General features: G+C 42.8%; 1 protein-coding gene across 1 annotated transcript in view; it reads left to right on the forward strand.

The window, feature by feature from the left end:
- Window positions 1-379: 379 nt before the first annotated feature.
- LOC122803911 (extracellular calcium-sensing receptor-like) overlaps window positions 380-21,214 on the forward strand; it is a 663,008-nt gene continuing 642,173 nt past the window's right edge. Inside the window, exon 1 of the mRNA XM_044073592.1 lies at window positions 380-637. Coding sequence (XP_043929527.1) covers window positions 380-637 — 258 coding nt within the window. The remainder of the gene's footprint in view (window positions 638-21,214) is intronic.

Genomic DNA, 21,214 nt, shown 5'->3' on the forward strand with positions numbered 1-21,214 from the left:
GCCTGAATAAATTTTATCTGCCAAGCAAAGCATATACAGAGCATGTTATTCCTAGAGTATAGTGAAGACTGGCTTCTCCAAGCTGATATATCATTATAGTAAGTACATATTCTTTGTTTTCTTTCTTATATTATCTATTTTTGTGTTCATATGTGTATTATTGAAATGTGACTTACAAAGCATGTTTTTCATTATATCATAGTTTCCATAAACTAAATTATCAAAAGCATGTATGCAATATCCATAAACTAAATTATCAAAAGCATGTATGCAATATTCATGATGATACTTTTATGAACCCAAAAGGATTTTTGTAATGAATTCAGTTTATCATGTCTTCAACAGATTTTCTATTCGGGCATATCGTTTTCTTAGAGGAATGGTTTTTGCCATAAATGAAATAAATCAAACACCAGAATTATTACCCAATGTCACACTGGGATTCCACATCTTTGACACCTGCTTCTCTGAAACACGAGCACTGGAGGCTGGTATGTGGCTATCATCAGGACAAAACAACTCTGTTCCAAACTACTACTGTCTGTCCCGGTCAGTAATCCCTGCAATTGTTGGAGATGGCCCTCCAGCATGCTCGGTTCCAGTTGCTAGTGTCCTTGGCCTGTATAAATTCCCACAGGTAGTAATTAATATGTACTATAACAAAATTTAGTTATGTATAAGCAATGAAATGGTAAATGAAAAACAGCTTATTAGCTGCTTATGAAAATGAATTCCTTCTGTGATGAAGACAGTTTATATATATATATATTTTTTAAATAAAATGTTTCATTTAAGTACCTACATAACTGTTCCAAAATGCCTCATGAATTTTAAATATGTTTTTGTAGGAACAAGCCTATCATGTCCTCCAATGTGGGGTTAAGTTTCCCCACTCCCAAACTAAGTATATAAAAACATTTTTTTGTCTTTTGCAGTCTGAGAAGTGTTAATGTGGTGTGTAGTGACCTCCGAAAGTTTTAAAAGTTTTGGGTTTAAATTTACACACATAGATCAAACAAGAAACTATAATTTTTAGTAACTCAGTTCCCCAAAGTCTTAACAGCCTTCTGCAAGATAGCTAGAAAATGTATATAGCTATATATATATATATATATATATATATATATATATATATATATATATATATATATATATATATATATATATATATGTATATTTCAAGTCACACAGGTACTTATCCATGCCAGCGATGTACATGCTGCAGATATATATCGACAGAAGAGGGAGTATATAATCCAATCCCTGGGAAAATATGTACTTTCAAGTTGTATGCCGATTGTACCAGCAAGAATGTAGTGTACCTCGCCACCTGTGACTCCTGTGAAAGTTTTTATGTTGGAAAAACTACAAGACAGTTACAAGAGAGAATTCTGAAACATATGAGTGATATTAGGTTGGCTGATTCTAAGAATCCATTAATGAAGCACATTCGAGAGTATGTAGGGGATAAATTTTATTTCAGAGTATTGCAAACCCTGAAAATGAGCCCAAGGGGAGGTGATATCAGTAATGCTACTGAATTTGTGAAAATGTCCTAGATTGGTAATTTAGAGGCATGCGTACCCCTGGGACTTAATAAAACTTATCCATTAAAACCAGCCTTAAAGGAGTGTAGGTTAAAAATGCACACTTAATAGGAGAAGTAACGTAACTAAGAATTACTGGCTTTGAATTGGGCATTGGCTTGGATTAATGATCCTGACTGATTGTTTTAGATTAAATATGTGAATGACTTATAGAGATCTGAAGAAGGATCGGTTTAGTGATCTGAAAGTGAATATCTATTTTACTGTTTTTATATTTTTCATTAAATATATTCAATTTTACTGCCTCGTTTGGAAATTTTATCCTGACCATGGTGACTGTATTGTATTTTATTCTTTATAAATATATATATATATATATATATATATATATATATATATATATATATATATATATATATATATAGATTCCCTTTATATCCTCAAAATACTGAAATATAAAAATTCAGTATTTCATAGCTATAAAGTCAAATTTTTGAAACAGCGAAAACTCAGAAGCGCGAAATTCAAAATCTTGCACACCGGAGATTTTGAATTTCGCGCTACTACTGCATGCACACACATACACACCATCCTCTCCACACACAAACACAAGCTTTCTACTACATAAAAGAAAATGGAGGCAAGCACCCCTGCACCCCAACATCTCCCACTTAAATATTCTAACTCCGAGGTCACACTAAACACAAACACACACACAACACCACCACAAAAGCTACATTCTGCTCGCACACACACACTACAGTAACAAAACACACTAACACACACCACAGCCCCTACCCAACACCCTTAACACACACACACACACACACACACACACACACACACACACACACATACACGCCAACTCTGACATGGCCCATACTTGGAGAACAGGAGAAAAGTGACAAAATCATGGCACTCTTTCTATTGCTGTTCTGAGTCTAACTGCCATTATAAAATGTAGGAGACCTTCCAGTGAAGCTGTTCTGAGCAACAGTTACTTGGCCAGTGATAAACAATAGATATGCCTTGTCAGTTATACTTTCTGACTCTCTTACTAAAGGTTTCCAAATAATTTTACCAGGTTCATTCAGTAAAGTCAATTACAACCAACCTGCTGTGAGCAGAGTAATTCCATATCAGATTATCACACTTAAGTGTAGGACACTGTTTTATAGTGTTCAAACTTGCAAGTCCATAGCATTCAAACTTGCAAGTCCATAGCATGCCTTCTGAGAAACGCAGTCTGACAATGTTTGAAACTAAACATACGTCATATTTTTAAACCGCTACGCAAATCCCACTGAAATACCACACAACTGTAAAGTGTGAAATCAATGTAGGAAAACAGTTTCTAAGTTCCTGAAGGTCAGTTGCAAAAAATTGCTGTTTTTTTTTTTTTTTTTGTATCATCCATGCTGTGACTTTTCCCACAGCTATCTTTTTGTGCCTGTAGAATGGGTCTATATTATATAATCGAAGTTTTATAACTTTGAATACCATATGGTCGACACCAAATGGTCAAAGTTATAAAACTTTGATATATATAAAAAAAAAAAGAACAGACCCGAAACTAAGGGTTGTAGGCAGGGGGGCAATCCCCCTGCTCCCCCACACCCTCCACTCTTTAAAAATACCAACTCCAAGACCGCAGTATAATGCGGTAAAGGGAAGATATCCCTTTACTGCACAGTAGTGCAATCTTGGAGTTGGTATATTTAAAGAGCAGGGGGTGTGGGGGGTGTAGTGCGATCTTGGAGTTGGTATATTTAAAGAGTGGGGGTGTGGGAGGTGCAGGTGGGCTTGACCCCCTACTTTAACCCATCAGGTTATTGTTTGAAGTTTTATAACTTCAACCATATGGTGTCTTATCATATGGTATTCTAAGTTATAAAACTGTGCTTATATAATATAGACCCCTGTAGAACATGCTATCCATGTAGATGTGTAGAAGATTTGCTTATATTTAACATGTCTTAGAGGCTATCCAAATTGTGATATTTGTGATGCAATAATTTTAGTTTGCTTCCAGTATGAGTGGATGAAAGCAAACACATAGAAATCTCAAACTGCATTAGCTGAAATAACTCTGCTCACTGCAATGTAGGGAGCAAGGTCCCCACACCCATGAACTTACATATACCAACTCCATGGTCACACCAACTTAAAGATGGGGGAAATTCCCCAAAAAGGGCATTACTGCCCACACAGCTCACTGACAGTGATTTCCTATGGAGAAATTCTGGCCATTGTCAGGTTGAAATTTGAGCCACTGAAGCTTGAGAATTTAATACTCATCCACTAGTACACTAACATTTTATCTTATGCTATGGTTTTCATCTGTGGAAACATACTCACAGGCAAGACTTGAGAGCATTTTTAAAAGAGAATTTCAGACCTCTCAGTCTGCATTCATCACACATCTTGAAACAATGCAGTTTCTCTCCACTTATTGGATGTATTGGGAAGAATTCAGGAAGATAAGTGTAGCTTCATACTGGGAAAAATAGTACCAGTGAACAGAACTATAATAGCTACATTCATACTGCAGACAGAAAGTTTCTTGCAGTCATGCCTCAGTGCATTAGCTAACTAGAAGAGACTCAGTCTCTTCGTCTTTCTAATTAGATCAGTCACTATCTCACAGTCTCCCTTCTGTCACAGTTTCATCACATTCTCTCTCCTCATCTGTCTAAAATTGATACTCCTTATAACAGTCTAAGCAGCTCCAACCATTTTCACTTTCCTAATGACTTTACTTCTCAATCTTATTTGGAACAGTACTTTCATAGTTGCTCTACTACTAGCATATCATACTTTATTTCATTATCAACCACCTTTTTTCTGCCTATTTCCATATTTAAGCTTATTATTTTAATTGCTATAAATTGCAGGTAATATTGCAGTATATTTTTCAATGTTATATCTCTCTTTGCTATATACAAGCCTGTTCCCTGGATTCACATAGCTTCCATGCAAGAATAAGCTATTCTTGCACAGAAAGGTCCACATCCATGTAGAGCAGCAGTGCACTTTGAATATTAATGAAGGCACACTGCTCAGCTTTTACACGGACACGGATCTGTATATGAGCGCAGGGGGGATGTGTGTCCGAGAGCAGATCTCTCACAATATACACTCCCCTTGCAGAGAAGTCTGCAGCAGCGAGAGTGTGTGTCTGCAGACACTACTGTTAGTGACCGTGGATAAAAAAAAAACAAAAGTTAAAGTAAAGCACATAGCAGACACATTTCCCTACCTCGGATTCACGAATCCTCCGTGAAGACTAAATAAGTCTTACTCGGAGGCTGCAGTTGAACGGTATGATGTCAGCATGCTATGAATATTCATGAGGGCATGCTGACTCAACCCCAAGTCCAACACGGACCGTGAGCATGGGGCATGTCTGACTGCCGAGCAGTGTAAAGGTCTATGCCCCTGCAAGTGTGTTAAAAAACAAAATGTCAACACACAAGAGCGAGTCCGCTCAAATGTCCATGTACCCAACACCACACTCACTGACATTGTAAACCCCAGTACAGTTATAAAAAGTAAAACATTAATTTTTTTCTAATTCCCAATATAGCTTCCCGTATTTGCGCGTGTGTGTGTGGGTGTGCCCATTGTTTAGCAGCAGTTAGCAATCTCGACATGAAAGAGCATAATAAGGAATGTTTATACAAATTATGCTAAATAGTAATAGCATAGTGGTAGAGTGTTCGCACAAAGAGGAGGCATTCACAGTTCGAGTCCCACTACTCCCCTTCCTATTTTCTGTTCCAAATTATTATATGAAATAATTCCTGACCTATATGATGAAACTTTTACTAAAAAGCATTCAAATGACTTATGTATCAGTGAACAAAATATATATTTATAAACGAACCTGACATATAATTGTCTGCAGTTAAGCAACGCTTAACCCAGCGCAGTATAGTTGCCCATAGCTAACTTGCGCTTTACCCAGTGCAATGTAGTTGCCCATAGCTAAACTGCACTTTACCCAGCACAAAATAGTTGCCCATAGCTAAATAGCGCTTTGCCCAGTGCAATCGGTTTGCGCAGAGGTGTGCTCCGCGCCAACCAGCGCACTGTCGGGCAACATGGAGCAACGCAGAGCAAACTTGCTTAAACACAGCCACACCCCCTAACCTGTCTGGACAGTAGTAAAATAAAAAGCAATGATAAGGTTTGAACCCAGGACACTGTGCACCATAATCAAAGTACTGAACCACTAAGCCACGACAGCTTAGGATAAGCATCCACTGTTAACATATATATAGTAATAAATGTTTGATTAACCATTGCTAAGCAGGTCTTCAGTCAACCGAGAATATTAAAAAATGGCCAATCACAGAAAAGTGCAGGAAATGCGGCATATTTAAGCCGCATAGGCGGGAATACTCGCCATAACTGATTGTAGCTCCCATCTGCAGTTAGAATGTCTGGGGCTGGAGAGGCTACACTCTTTCGAGCACAACGCTGGGGCATCAAGGAGTCAATATATATGGTTTGGCTGCTAGTCCATTGGCATGAGACTCAACTCCTGCAGGGCCAGTTCCAAGGAACGGAGTATAAGGCGGAGGCTTGGAACCGGTTGGCTCATGAACTCACTAGTGCCACAGGCGTCCCTCGGACTGGTGAGCAGGTCCATCACCACCATGCAGACCCGAAGAGGAGGAAGCAGGACCTTCTGAACCAGTGGATCCAGGAGGCCCATCAAATGCATGATGCCCCACTACTAAGTAGGTAGCCATGGAATGCAGTATGTAAGACAAACTAATATTGTCTAAATAATGGATAGGTATGTCTCAATATCCCTTTATTTACTCCACAGCTGCAGGTGCTCATGCTATGAATCAGCAAGCCTAGGCAGATAGGCTGCGCCACCAGGCAGGTTAGTAAATATTCTGCATGTATTGTTACATGATATATGTGAGTGAGCATGACAAAAGTGTTTCAGCCCAATAATACAGCAATAAAATGTCCTGATTAAATCCTCTGCATGTACTGCTATATAACAAACATCAGTGAGCCAGAAATAGAGTGTACTAACCCACCAATCAAGGTAAAATAATTCTGGAATACTATCCCTGCATGTACTGTCATAACATATAAGTGAGCAGGCCTGAAAAAGAGTGTTGTAACCTATCAAGAAAGGTATAATATGTCCTGAATATGTCTTCCGTATGCACTGTAATAACAAGTAAAGGAGAGAGTCTGTAGAAAAGAGTGTTCAATGTAATTAATAAAGGTATAAAACTTGGAGTGTGTCTGTGTCACTTACTTTGAAATGTTGTTGTACCCTTGCAATAAAAAATAGTACTGTTGTATTAGGTGCTGTCAACCCACAGTTGTGCAGTCCCATAGGAAGTGGATGAAGGAAGTGGCAGTAGCTGTGAAGCATAAAACATTCATTCCCTGAATAAATCATCTGCATGTACTGTTACATATCATAAGTCAGATAGCTAGGAATAAAGTGTAGTAACCCATGAATAAAGCAAAAACATGTCTGGAATACTATCTCTGCATGCACTGTCATAGATAAAAAGTGAGTGAGCCTGAAAAACAGTCTTGTAACCTATCAATAAAGGTATAACATGTCCTAAATAGGTCTACTGTATGCAGTGTAATGTCAAATAAAGGAGAGAGCCTGTAGAAAAGAGTTTTAATGTAAATAAGAAAGGTATAATACTTGCAGTGTGTATGTGCCAGTTACTCAGAAATGTTGTTGTACCCTTGCAATGAAGAAATGTTACTGTTGTATTAAGTGCTGACAACCCCCAGTAGTGCAGTCCCATATAAAGTGGATGAAGGAAGTGCCAGTAGCTGTGAAGTATGTAACAGTCCTCAACAGTTGTGAAATGGCTGACATGCATAGGTAAATCTGGCACACAAGTAGCCTGTCAAGGTGTTCCCCAGAAATGTGAGTGTGCTACCTGAAAAGTAGGTTTGTGTAGAAAACAAGTGAAAAAGGCATGTGAACACACCCAGATGTGCAGATACATAAACAAGTCAATTTAATACAAGTATGTAGCAGTAACATCTGCATCCTGGACAGTTACTATGTCAGATATAGGTCAGGTATATAATGAAGTAGCAAAACCCATAACACAATCAAATGCATGTTGCCTAGTGTAAGAATACATGTAGGGGATATACACCTGCAGTCAATCAATAGGAATGTAGTGTACAGTTAAAGTACTAATAAGATGTAATGGAGGTTTCTTTTTACACTCTACTCCATGTGCATAAACAATGCAATTCCACACCTCAATGGGTATGTCTAATCTCATAACATTTGTTGGGACATATGTCCTATTGTTATATAAAATCTGCACTTACTTTGATGCATGTCCCCTGTTAAAACACCACAATCTTGGTGGCCTGTTGCCACCAATCATCCCTGCATGCTGTTGTAATGTCCACTGTCGTTCAATACATGCATGTGTTATGCTTGCTGTTCAACTGTTGTAACCCTGGTGTGTTGGGTTAATGGAAATACTACTGCATGCTGTTACAACTTACTTGGAATGCTGTTGTCTATGTTGTAATTAAACACACCTAATCACAGAACATATGGGAAGGTGGACCCACCTGTCCCTCCTCAGCTGGCAGTTGCACCTGGCACCAGCAGGTCTGGTGCCCAGCCTGGGCCACCCTCCTCCGTAGGTCCTGTGCCACCTTCGGGTGGAAGCACTGCAGGGGATGGGGCTCGCCCCCTGCAAACGTGGGCAGAGAAGGGCCTCCTGTCACCCTCCGAAGGGTCCGGGTTGTGGTGCGTAGGGAGATCCAGCGTTTAGTCGCTGATCCCCTATGCCAGCTCGAGGCAAGAGTGGCGTGACTCACGGGTGAGCCTGCCCCTCCTATGCAGCCCCCATCACAGAGACCCTCGGGTCTGTGAAGGTCCAGTGGTGACTGCCCATGGGTGGGGATCTCAGTCCCACTGTTACCATCTGTGGGCTCATGGGCTTGCGATTTCCAAACATCCGTCCCCATCAATTGTGTTCACCCATCCCATGTGTCATACTCCACCCCTGTATGCATCTTGCTTGTCTTGTCTGTTTACCTACCCAACCTACCTCCCCAAATATACCTACTTCCTCTACCTCACTTTCCACTCGCCGCTGAAAAAAAAAAAAAAGGCAATCTGTACCCGAAAAAAAATTACGCCCCATACATAGCTGCCCATTTCGCACACATGTCCGTTGGACATGTACATTGATAATTCTAATTGGCAGTACAACAAACTATGTTGTCCTCACCCCTCTCTCAGGGGTGGAAGGTTTCAGATTTCACTCCAAATTTGCAACATATGCACAGCTGTTGCTGGTAAAGAAATGGTCAGCTATGGACCTTTCCTACACCCATCTTGCACATCCCGAGCTTGTTTTCTTACTGTCTTTCCCTCTTTGTGCCCTCTTTTTCACTACTTTCCTATCTCACCATTTTCTTTTCTTTAAAAGAAATTAGTGCGGGGGTTAGAGCGAGTAAGCACATTTAAGCAGTAGTAAGCGGGATTAAGTGAGTGTGCGCACGTGTGCGCTTAGCAAAGCATCGCTAAGCATCACGCAAACCCGCACAAACCCGCTTACAACTGCTTAAAAGTGCCTTAATCACTCTAGGTCAGGGCCCTTGCTCTGATCAGCAGCAAAATTAAAATACCTTTGTCAGTCTCGAACCCCAAACCTTGGACACATAAGACTGCATGAAGTACCACTAAGCCACAACAGATACACAATAACTTAGTGATGCAAAAAATATATCATTTATTACAATGAGTGAATGCAAAGGAAATATAGGAAGGCCATAACACAAAGCCTGTTCTGTGGATCTTTACCAGCAATTGTTGTGGGATTGCATTACATGAGTGTGATGTGAGAAGCAGCCAATCAAGCAGAAAATAATGTTGCAGAGGCACTTTACAACCCCCACACAGTATCATAGCAGCACAAACACTGGCATATCTGAGTAGGGCAGAGGCCATACCTCCTAACTCAGTCAACTTTCCAGGGATGTCCCTGATTGTGAAACATATTTTAGCTGTGTCCCTCAGAATCCCACAGAAAAGTACTGACGTCACTCAGAATGGTGGGCTATTACACAATGAATACTGACAATAATTACAGTAGACACTGCTTGTATGTCATGAAAGGAGTACTAATCCATATGCACTGCTTCACTGAAGTATACACCTACTGTTCCTATTATGTGTAAGGTGTACCTCACATACAACTACATATCCATGACACCATGCAAAGATGTATGTGACTGTTCCATAGGCCCGGCAGAGGCCCAAACACACAGGCATATTGCCTATACTGCTGTTACACACTCTGCAAATAGCTTTCTTAGGCCCTCCCGTAGCATATCCTTATGTAGGAGTATAACACAGAAATACCAATGGATGCAGCCATGTACTGGTAGCAACTGACTATAACAATGCCATTGTAACAGTGCTGAAAACACCTGTGAGTTACACAGACAAAGAATGACAGTGTAACCTCTACCAACTGGGTAAGTTCACAGGTGGAACCATGCAGACAGACAACCTGTCCTGATAAACACACAGATACACACCAATCCTGCAAGTCCAGTAAGATAATATTCACACATTAATGCATAATGCTCTCAGTATGTAAGCTCCCCCCAATTAAAAGATACTTGTGTGTTTAGGGTCTACCAAGTGTGTAGGTAGGCATACTCAGTACAGGAATTGTCCAGTTGTCCTGCGAACCCTGTGGTAATGTCAACAGTAAAAAACATAACCCTGCAGAAGTCAGTACATTAATATTCCAAGTATAGTCACATAAATGTTGTGTAAGCATTTGTAGTGGTGGGTAAAACTCTACACTGATAGCTTAGTGTTGGAAGTGGCAACAGTCAGGTCTGAGTACAACATGTACATCACAGTCTACACCTCTAGCTTCATTTATAAGACATATACCAACCGTCTGACTTACACAACAGTCTCCATAGCAAACAAGCATGGGCCCCACTCTGGATATCTGAAAGGGCTACGCCTACATACCTTAACAATTTATAGCATTGGGTTGCTATGACAGTGAGTACTGCAATTACCACTCAGCAGGCTGTATGCATTTACCAAATACTGGCCAACAATTGGTGCAGAGGGCATCACATGCACATGTGCAGATATCTATAAAAGCAGATAGGACTTGCTATCCCCACATGCAATCATTACATTGCAAGTTGAACATAGCAAACAATGCCAAGCAGAAAAAAAAAACAAAAAAAAAACAGTATGTTGCAGTACCCAAAAAAAATAAATAAATAACATACACAGACGGACCCAGAAGGGACATGCAGGTATGTAACAGTTTGTAGTTACCGGCAGGTAGTAGATGGTTATGGTTAGTACTGTTGATCCTCTGATACATGCATATGTGGTAGCAATAGGTATGTATGCACTGATGCCATGCATAAGTATTGCCATGGAGAAATTGTTGGGTAGCTGTGTGCAGTGGGACATAAGTGCGACAGTTGTAGGTCAGCAGTACATGTCAAACATCTGAACATGTTATCTATGGTCTGTACAGTACTGCATTTAATGACAGTTTTGGGGAGTATTGAAAATACCTAGATAAACTTGGATGTTACAGAGTAAGATATGCATGATAGTCACATAATGTGTAGCTTAGCATTGGCAACCGCTGTAGCAGGCTAGCATAGTGATGTATCATTTGCAGCTATGTATACCCTTGTACTATTACTGTATGCACACATGTGACAACTGTCCGACCTGTAGCAAGGCCCAACAGGTCATCCGTGAGGTGTATGGACTTACAACAGTGTGGACCTTGTGTCTGTATGGCACATACATATGTCGAGATACATGTGTGTCTGATTTCTGAGCATCTTAACATGTGCATAGAGCAAGGGACATACTGCAACTGTTTGTGAAAGGCGGACATTTATATGTTGGTGCAGGTTATGTGCATATGTCTTTGTAGGTTGTAGTGTGTGTCAAACAAGACAGCATACAGTGCTGGCATATGACATGTGTTGTTCAAATGCCATGGGTATGCTTTGTTAGGTATATAGTCTCCCAGATATGGGGTCCTGCTAAACATATATGGGTTGAGAACACCTTCCATGCATTCTGTACAAGACTGTGCAATATCATTACATAACTGTATCCCCCTCAACCTTAGCATTATTGATATTCCCACAATGAAAGGTGGACTGTATATGTGCTGATATGCATATCAATGTGTACACCAGTGGATGTTGAAATGTACGCCCCAGCTGAATGTTGTACATGTATTGCCATCCCTGTTGTTAAAAGCCCTGTGCCCATGAACTAACACATAGGTGGTAGTGTACTCAACACCGAAGGTGTGATAAGAGACTACGGGACACAGGTGGATAGTAGTGTCCCTAATGATGATCACTGTGCCACGCTAGTCATGTAAACCTAGTACAGTCTATATGTCATCAGTAAATGTGTGTCATCCATGGAAACAGAGGTCAGGGTTCCACTCCACTCATCAGTCATAACACCCATCATAGAGTACAATGTCCCTGTTGGTATGTACCTCAGAACACATACACAGCAACAGTAGATGCCAGACACATACCTCACAAAGAGTGTTACCGGATTCCAACAGATGCCCTATGCTGACTGTCTTACCAAACCAATTGTACACTGTGTCGCATACTGCCTACCCAGAGGCTAGCCCTGCCCAACATACAAAGCTATGGCAAACCCACAGGTGTTTGATGTGCTCCATGTAAACAGATGGAACACCAGACAAGATACACACTCTATTGCCCAACACCTTGTAATGTAAAAAGCAGAACATGCTTGACTGGCACATCATCATCACAGACACATACCATACTGTGGAACCAACCACCTATCAACAGCATATGAAGGTCCTCATTAGCAGTTGCCATCAATAACCATGATGATTGCATGTGAGATAGGAAACACAACCCGGTAATCACCCCTGTAGCTCTGCATGACAGGGGCACAGGAACCTACATTACATGTGTGTCATAGTGCAGGGTACCATATGTCTATGCTTCCATTGGCCCTATGGATAACAGTCTATCAGCTACCTAGGACATGATACACACAAGCATGTACCTGTTGCAACACATGCTATGTGAGGTTGACTGTGTGTGATGGAGAATGTGTATGTGAATGTGTCAATGATGTGCATATGTGTGATAGCCTACTGGGAGTCTTTGTATACCATGGTATGTAGTGTTGTCGCTCTAATCCCATCCAAAGGTCCATATGCTATTGCCAGGGCTGAAAATCACTATGGCATACATTGTGATATAGTGCCATGTTGTCAAATTGAGTGTGTCTTTGTAGGCTAAAGCAGTACATGTATGCTTATTGATTGTTAACACTAGTGAATACAAGTCACGTATGGAGTGTAGTACTACCTGAAGCTGTATGCCTCAACTGCACAGTGTGGTTTATATCCACATGGCTTGGCAACACACTTTTGTTTGTTACCTGTAGTCCACACACATCACATACCTCAGGCATGAGGTTATGTATGCGCTGACACACAGTAATGTATGGTACACAGGTAACTGTAATCTGGGTTGCCATACCCTTGTGTCTTGTAGGTATGTCTGATGTGTGTGTGTGGGTATGCCTGTAACATGTCCTCGGTGGTATGTGTGTCACAGGATATAGGTGCATATCTAGCAACATGTATAGTGTAGTACAGCAGTATGCCACCTATAGTGGTGAATGTGCACATATGTTACTGAGGGGTTTGCTATCAACAAGTAGTGTGGTGTACTGCTAGTACCGTAACCGTACTGTACATAGATTTAAATGGATGACAAATGTCTGTATGCATTAGCTTCATATACACCTCCTGTGGATAGGTGCTGCATTTTGTCACATACAGCATGCTATGTACTGTTGTATTGTCCTACATACTGATTTCACTTTGTGGCTGTGCAGAACACGGTTTTGTATTTAGCAAGTGCCAGGCACTGTCAGGCAGTTGTGGTCTTAGCAGTCATATGTGTTATTAAAAGTGTGTATCTGCTGACAGCCAATAGGTTGATATATATGGCATTTCAATGATGTCTGTACATTAGAATGTTGAGTGTGCAACATGTCTTTTTCACAATTACTGTTTAATTGTCTTCCAGTGTTATGGCAAAAAAATGAAAGCCATCCTATACCCCTGAGGAGGAGAATGTTATCAGAGATGCACTCATCCAACATTATAATCTACTGTTTTCAAGATCCTGCCAGGACTAGCATGGTCACACTGCACTGTGGCAGGATGTTGTCCATCGGATGAATGATGTAGGCATGCATAACCGGACTTATGAGCAGGTACACCATCACTGCAGTGATTTAATCAGACATGTCCGGCAGCATGCCTCCGATGTCCACAGACAACAGCTTGCCACAGGTGGTGGTGCTGCCACACATCCCCTCTCACTAGAGTGGAAGAGCTGCTCCTCAGCGTGGTGGCTCCTGGCCAACCATTACAACAAGCCTGTTTCATCATGGAGGCCAGAATCACCCAGCACAGCGACAACGAGCGTGCAGGTAACATGGCATATCCGTAGACCACTGTTATCCAAAGTGTTATAATATGCATTAATCAGATGTGTACTGTGTATGCCAAAGATTTGGTGCCTGGTGTCATGCAATACTGATAATTCGGGACATTATCTGTATGCCTGTGACTGTCACCCCATGTACTACTGTATAATTGCAGACTCACAGCAGCAATGCCATAGTTGTTGACACTGACATACTGTCTCATATCCTTGCAGGTCCCTCTGGTGTGATAGCAAGACAGGAGACCCATGCTGGTGAGTGGGCTACAGTCAATTTAGCATATAACATCTGCATGTCATAGGAGAGTTGTAGGCCATATACACATGTTAAACACCTAAGCATAGTGCATGCTCTGCATGTTCTCTGTGTAACTATGCACTTTACAATAACATGAGTAGCTGACTCATACACATGCAACACACAGAGCATCACAAACAAGTGGGGTACAATGTAGTGGACATTGTATAGGCATCGTCAATACACATGCACACAACATACACCACTTTGTCATATGCAGTATTTGTTAATATGATACAAATGGCATATGTAGACACCTGCTGTAAGATCGTACTCCAGTGTCCCATATGTCATCAACACAGCACACATACTATACCTGGGGGTAGAGCCCTATCATGGGGCAATGTAACATGCGTCAACACACAACACAGTCATGTTAGGCAATGTTCCCCAATAAACACCTGATATGCCCATGCAACGACTGTCTGTGAACTGTTTAATGTAGCCTAAGTGGTGCAGGTCAGGTACAGCAAGATAGTTGCCAGTGTGACATGCATCAGTGTCCTTGAGTGACCACATGATGCTGCCTGGTGATGGCTCATGGTACTACACTACATCCAGTTGCAGTACCTGCAGTACTACACATAGCATTCATCGTTAGACACCTGACAGTTGTATGCATCCGGACATGGTTTGTATACCTATGAGTGATGGTGCACACGACATTGGAAAGTGTTTCAGACTTGCAGTGCAATGGTGTGTCCATGTACACATTGTCTACCAGGGTGAGGGCAATCAGTGAACAACACACATGCATCAACGACATGTATACTGTTAACTACAAGGACTATCTACACTCGCACTGCATGCTGTTGAGCAGCACACATCCTGCATGCTGACACGTGTGAGAGGACTCTTTGTATTGTGATACTGTACTCCACCATCAAGCACGAATGACTGTGTTCCATATTGCTGTTGATGTGTGTGTGTCAACTTGAATCTGTAGTGTATTAGTGTGCATGTGTTCATGTGTGCATGTGTTCATGTGTTCATGTGTGCATGTGTTCATGTGTGCATGTGTGCATGTGTGCATGTGTGCATGTGTTCATGTGTTCATGTGTGCATGTGTGCATGTGTTCATGTGTTCATGTGTGCATGTATGCATGTATGCTCATGTGTTCATGTGCTCATGTGTTCATGTGTTCATGTGTACATGTGTTCATGTGTGCATGTGTGCATGTGTGCATGTGTTCATGTGTTCATGTGTGCATGTGTTCATGTGTGCATGTGTGCGAACATCCTGTACAGAAGGTAAAGTGTGCTTCCTGTCTCCCTCTCACAAGTGCTGCGGTAATGTTGGATGGGTGCAGCGGTGAACCTGAGGTCACTGCCACTAATAGTGACCATGATGATACATGTGTAGTGGCACAGGCATGTTTGACAGGGTCTACCTGTGGTCCACCAATCGACAGTACACAGCTTTCCACCCCATCTATGCACACATACGTACTGCCATTACATCCCTCAACACCAATGGCCTTAGGTGAGGAACAGCATACGGTAGGCATTGACCAGGAAAGTGTGGTATCCATGGCACATGCAACCCCACACAGCAGCCATGCCCAGACACATGGAATGGTACCACATAGGCATATGTCCAGGAGTTCTCGTGGGAGCATCGCTGGGCATAATGCCCCTGGCACGCCCCTTGCAGGCGTGCCCGCACAGGTCTCACAACCTCAGGTATGTTCTGGGCTGTGATGCAAGCACAGGCACATATGGAACGGTACACCAGGCAGGGACTAAGGGTGCAGAGGGCTCATAACACTGTGATCAATGACAGTATCCGTGACCTTGCCGGTGCCATCCACAATTACACTGATATCATTAATAGATGTTGGGGGAGACACTAGATGTCCTCCGCAATGTGATGTCCATGTGCCAGGACAGTGCAGGATGGCTGGGATGTTGATGTGGACGTATGTCAGCAACATCCTCAGCTGGCAGCCGACGCGGACGACAACCAAGTGCCAGCCGCTCCCGTAGTGCCAGTACCAGCCCCAGCAATGTTGTGGCTGGGCTGTCAGTAGACCGTCCGAGATGACCACGTGCACGTGGCTCTGGCCAGTCCCAGCAGGGACATGGGTTCAATCAGCATCCCTCTGCCTCTGACGATAGTACTCAGTCTGGCTTAGTACCCAATACAGTACGTGTCACCCCTGGCAGGCACAGGTACTGTGTCCGTGGCCGGAGACAGTGATCTGTACAGCCTGGCAGGTACAGTCTGTGGCGGTTCCACAAACTCCCGTAATTGGCAGCCACAAGGGGGTACTGTGTGCATGCAGACACACACACATTCTAACAACACGTAGGGCTAACACATACACACACACATTACATCAACACTGACCCATACTGTACTGTTGTCACTCACACACACACACACACACACACACACACACACATACACGTTGATTGGCTGGGTCATTGTCGGGCTCTGGAAAACAACCACACACCCTGTGTATATGATGAAACTGTGCCACCTCCTGTCATCTGTGACATTGATGCAGGAACAGAATGACACGGTGCTGATGCACAGGGTGACCTACTAGCAGTGTAGCAATGTTAGCATGTTGTGAACAGTAATGGGTAATGATATCCTTGTAGGTGTATCTGAGCAGGCATGACACATCCCAGCAGTGATTATCAATTTTGTTTTGTATACACCACTGTTAAAACCAAACATGGATTGTCCACACATGTGACAGTTGGCTGATGTGTGTGGTGCTGGCAGCATGTGTTGTTTGAGTGAATGTAACATCTATGATGTGTGCTGTACAGATTCCAAGGTGTACATTTGTGAACATGGTGGAGGTGCACTGTTTGCATGTATGTGAATGTTGGGCACATGTAAAGGGTGACATGCCCTGTACTACACAGTGTTAATACTTCATATTTCCTATTGTTGTCCAATATGCATGTCACTACGCATATGTCACAACTTGGGTACACATGTGTGTATGACATGGTATGACACTATGCTGTGGGTGATACTGTTGATATCAGTCATTGGTTAGCATTCTGGTAGTGTACATAACCTCAACAACCTGATTTTGACAAATCATTACATGATGTCTTGACAACTGACACACAGCTGTAGGATACACAGTAGCATTAGAATCTTTCTGGTTTTGTACTATGCCAGTTACCAGTGGTAACGGCCATCACACATTCACGTGACCACTCCTGTTTGGCATGTGTCCATCCTAGGTACATGCAGACACACTAGGGTTATGTACATCCACATCTGGTGATGCATACAGTGGCCTACAAAGCATTCCCAGGATTAGACACCTATCTTAGGTTCATAGGTTCATAGGTTTATACTAGGCTATCTGCCCTAAGGCATTTATAAGCTTAGCCCAAAGTTATGTGGCTTCTGCCACCCCTTATGTTAGAAATAATGTGCCCATTAGTTTGTTGTGCCTCTGTCCAGCAGTGACACAGAGATGATTCCCAGGGTAAACCTACGATCTCCCATCCACCGGTCAAGATTTCTCTTGAACAGAGCCAGCGAGGTGCTCTGCCTCACATGGACCGGGATTTTATTCCACAGCATGGGGAGTCTCTGGGTGATAAATCTATCCCTCCAGCACATCCTATTTATATCCATGCTAAGGTTTAAGTCACTTGCTCTAGTGGTTCTGGTGGATTTGGATTTTTTGAGGTGGAGCATGTCTATTAATTCCGGGTTGGTCATGGCCTTGTATGTCAGGCACAGGTCACCTCTGAGCAGACGGTATGCAACTGAATAGAGTTGGAGTTTCTTCAGTCTGGCAGTATATGACAGGTTTTGGAGTCTCTTTATCCTTTTGGTAAGGAACTTTTGGGGTCTCTCCAATTGCTGCAGGTGTCGGGTGAGATACATCCCGAATGGGGCATTGTACTCGATCATTGGTCTGATAAGTGAAAAGTACAGGGGAACAATGACCTCACTTGATCTGGATGTGAATCCCTTCATGATCAGATGGGCAATGTAGAAGGTCTTTCGAACCACTTTAGCAACGTGAGTGTCAAATGAGAGGCCACTGTCAACCTGGGTACCCAGGTCCCTGATAACCTCTTCTGTGCTTAGTGGGTTGCCACCTATATGGTAGCTTGGGGTTACCTTGTTTTTCCTGAAGGGTATGGCTATACACTTTTTTGCGTTTAACTTCAGGCCATGGTTCTGGCACCAGCTATCAGTTTCCGTGAGACCCCTCTGAAGGATGTCTGTGTCCGATGTACTATCCACTATGGCACCCAATTTGCAGTCATCCGCAAACTTTGTCAGCCATAGTCCTCCTATGTTTGCCTGTACTTCTGAGAAGTAGATGCCGAACAATAGGGGGCCAAGGACTGAGACCTGTGGGACACCACTTGTAACCGGCTTGGAGTCTGACATGGCTCCAGCAACTCTAACCCTGTGGGTTCTGTCCTTTAGCCAGTTTGCAGCCCATCTTGTGACATATGGGTTTACATTTAAGCTGGTAAGTTTCTCTATGATACCCGAGTGGGGTATTGTGTCGAAGCTTTGCAAGGTCAAGGTAGGCTGTATGGACTGCCTTTCCCTCATCAATGGCCTTGGTAACTGTTTCGAAGAAGTCGACCAAGTTCAAAAGGCAAGATCTGCCCTTGACAAAGCCAAACTGGGTTGGGTCCAAGGTCTGCAAGTCCCCTATGTCAATGTCTATGAGTTCCATTATGATCCTCTCGATAGCTTTGCAGACCAGGCTTGTTAAGCTTATGGGGTGGTAATTACCAGGGTCCGTAGAGGCACCGCCTTTGTGGAGTGGGACCACAGTTGCCGTACGCCACTCCTTGGGCACATATCCTGTGGTAAGGCTAAGATTAAACAGCTGCCTTATGTGCGGGTTTAGTTCTTCATTGAGTTCATCTAGCACACAGCCGGGGACACCATCTGGTCCTATTGATGCTGTGTTTTTAGCTTTAGAGAGAGCAGCTTTCACCTGCGCATTTGAGATGTCTGGGAGGCTACACTCTGTTGGGATAGTTATCTCTCCTTTTGGGGGAGGGGGTGAAGTTTGCGCTGAACCTGTCTGCCAGTATGTTGGCAATGTCTGTGGGTTCAGTGATTTTTGTATCATTTTGGACTAATTCTGAGCATATCTAGGAGTTTCCACCCAGGTTTCTGACATAGCTGAAGAAGGCCTTATGATTGTCTTTTGAATCTATGGCAATTTTTTTCTCAAGGTTGGCCTTAGATGATTTTATGAGGGATCGTAGTTTCTTGCTAGTACTGATCAAAGATGCCTTCCCTTTTTGGGATTTTGCTCTATCATGTAATAGCTTTCTCCTCTTATTGTAAAGTTTGTTTATGGCTGGGGTCCACCAGACTGGACGTTTGCCCTTGGTGGAAAGAGTCTTGGTTTTATTTGGGATTGCCTGATCCATGCAGTCCTGGAGGTGTTCATAGAAGGCATTTGTAAGGGCTTCCGCAGCTTGGGTTGTGATTTCCATTGGCTCGGGGGCCTTGAAGGATACCACACCTGTCTTGAGTAGTGTGAAGTTTGCTTTAGAGAAGTTCTTCACTGTGGTCTTTTTTGTTTGGGGTGGGGCGGGATGTGGATTTCTAGTGAGATTAGTTTATGATCTGATCTCACCAAAGAGGGATATACTTCCAGTGTGGAGCATTTTGTCCCCATGTTTGTGATGAGATCTAGTATATTTTCTCCTCTTGTGGGGATGGTGACTAGTTGTTCCATGGCATTTGAATTTATGAACTCCAGGAACCTTTGGGCTAGAAAGTTGGGGCTTGAGTAATGTTCCCAGTCTATATTCAGGTAGTTGAAGTCACCCAATATGATGGTGTTTGGTGATACATTTATACCCTCCAGTGTCTTCAGGAGGGCTGTGTGGGTTTCCTGAGTTTGAGAGGGTGGCCTGTAGCATGCTACAAATTGTAGAGCAGTTTTGCCTATGGTTAATTGCACCTGGATGGTTTCCGATGCTTATGTAGCCACCAACCTGGAGGTGTGGGTATCCTTGATGAATATGGATACACCCTCCTTTTGTGGTATGGTCCGGGTTTTGCAGAATGCATGATATGAGGTAAAACCTGATAGTGCCGGGTGCTCTCAGGAGCCTTGAACCAGGTTTCAGTCACAGCACAGACATCGATGTTCTCCATACTGAGAAGGGCCTCGAGTCGTGCATTTTGAGATTTAGACTTCTGGCATTGAGCAGCATTACCCATAGTTTCTTCCCGTTTTGTTTTCTAGGGTGGTAGGTTTAGAATTTGAGCCTTGCCTAAAAAGGCACTATGGGGTGGCAAGAGCCTTAGCCAATATCCGAATCCCAGGGCTGACAGGTGCAAGCCATCCTCATGAGCAGCGTGGCTTGTCAAGCATGTCATCCCAAGCAGACAGACACTGGATCCCTTTGAATGACACCAGAAATTAAGCCAATTGTTAAAGCTGATCATCTTGTCACTATATTGTGGCATCATTCGTGGTGAAGGAAGGATACTTCTCAGGGTCAGGGTCATACCTGCCTGGGCTACATAATCAGAGAGCTCCTCTATGTCTCTTTTAATTTAGTCCAGGAGTGCCTCAGGTCGTTCACACCAGCATGGACAATGACTGTGTCATACTTGTACTTGCCGTGGAGTGACCTGAGTGCTTGTGTTATGTGGCAGATTCTAGTGCCCGATAGGCAGCTTACCATGACCTTCTCCTTGTTCAGCCTGGTGAGTGGGACGTCAGTGTGTCTGACTATGGAGTCACCTATGACAAGCATGTTTGGTGTTGTATTTGGCCTTAAGGGCAGTGACTGCTTTGCACACTGATTTTGTTTT

Source organism: Protopterus annectens, chromosome 6.part0 (assembly GCF_019279795.1).
Source record: "Protopterus annectens isolate FY-2018-M chromosome 6.part0, PAN1.0, whole genome shotgun sequence".
NCBI classification, from domain to species: Eukaryota; Metazoa; Chordata; order Ceratodontiformes; family Protopteridae; genus Protopterus; species Protopterus annectens.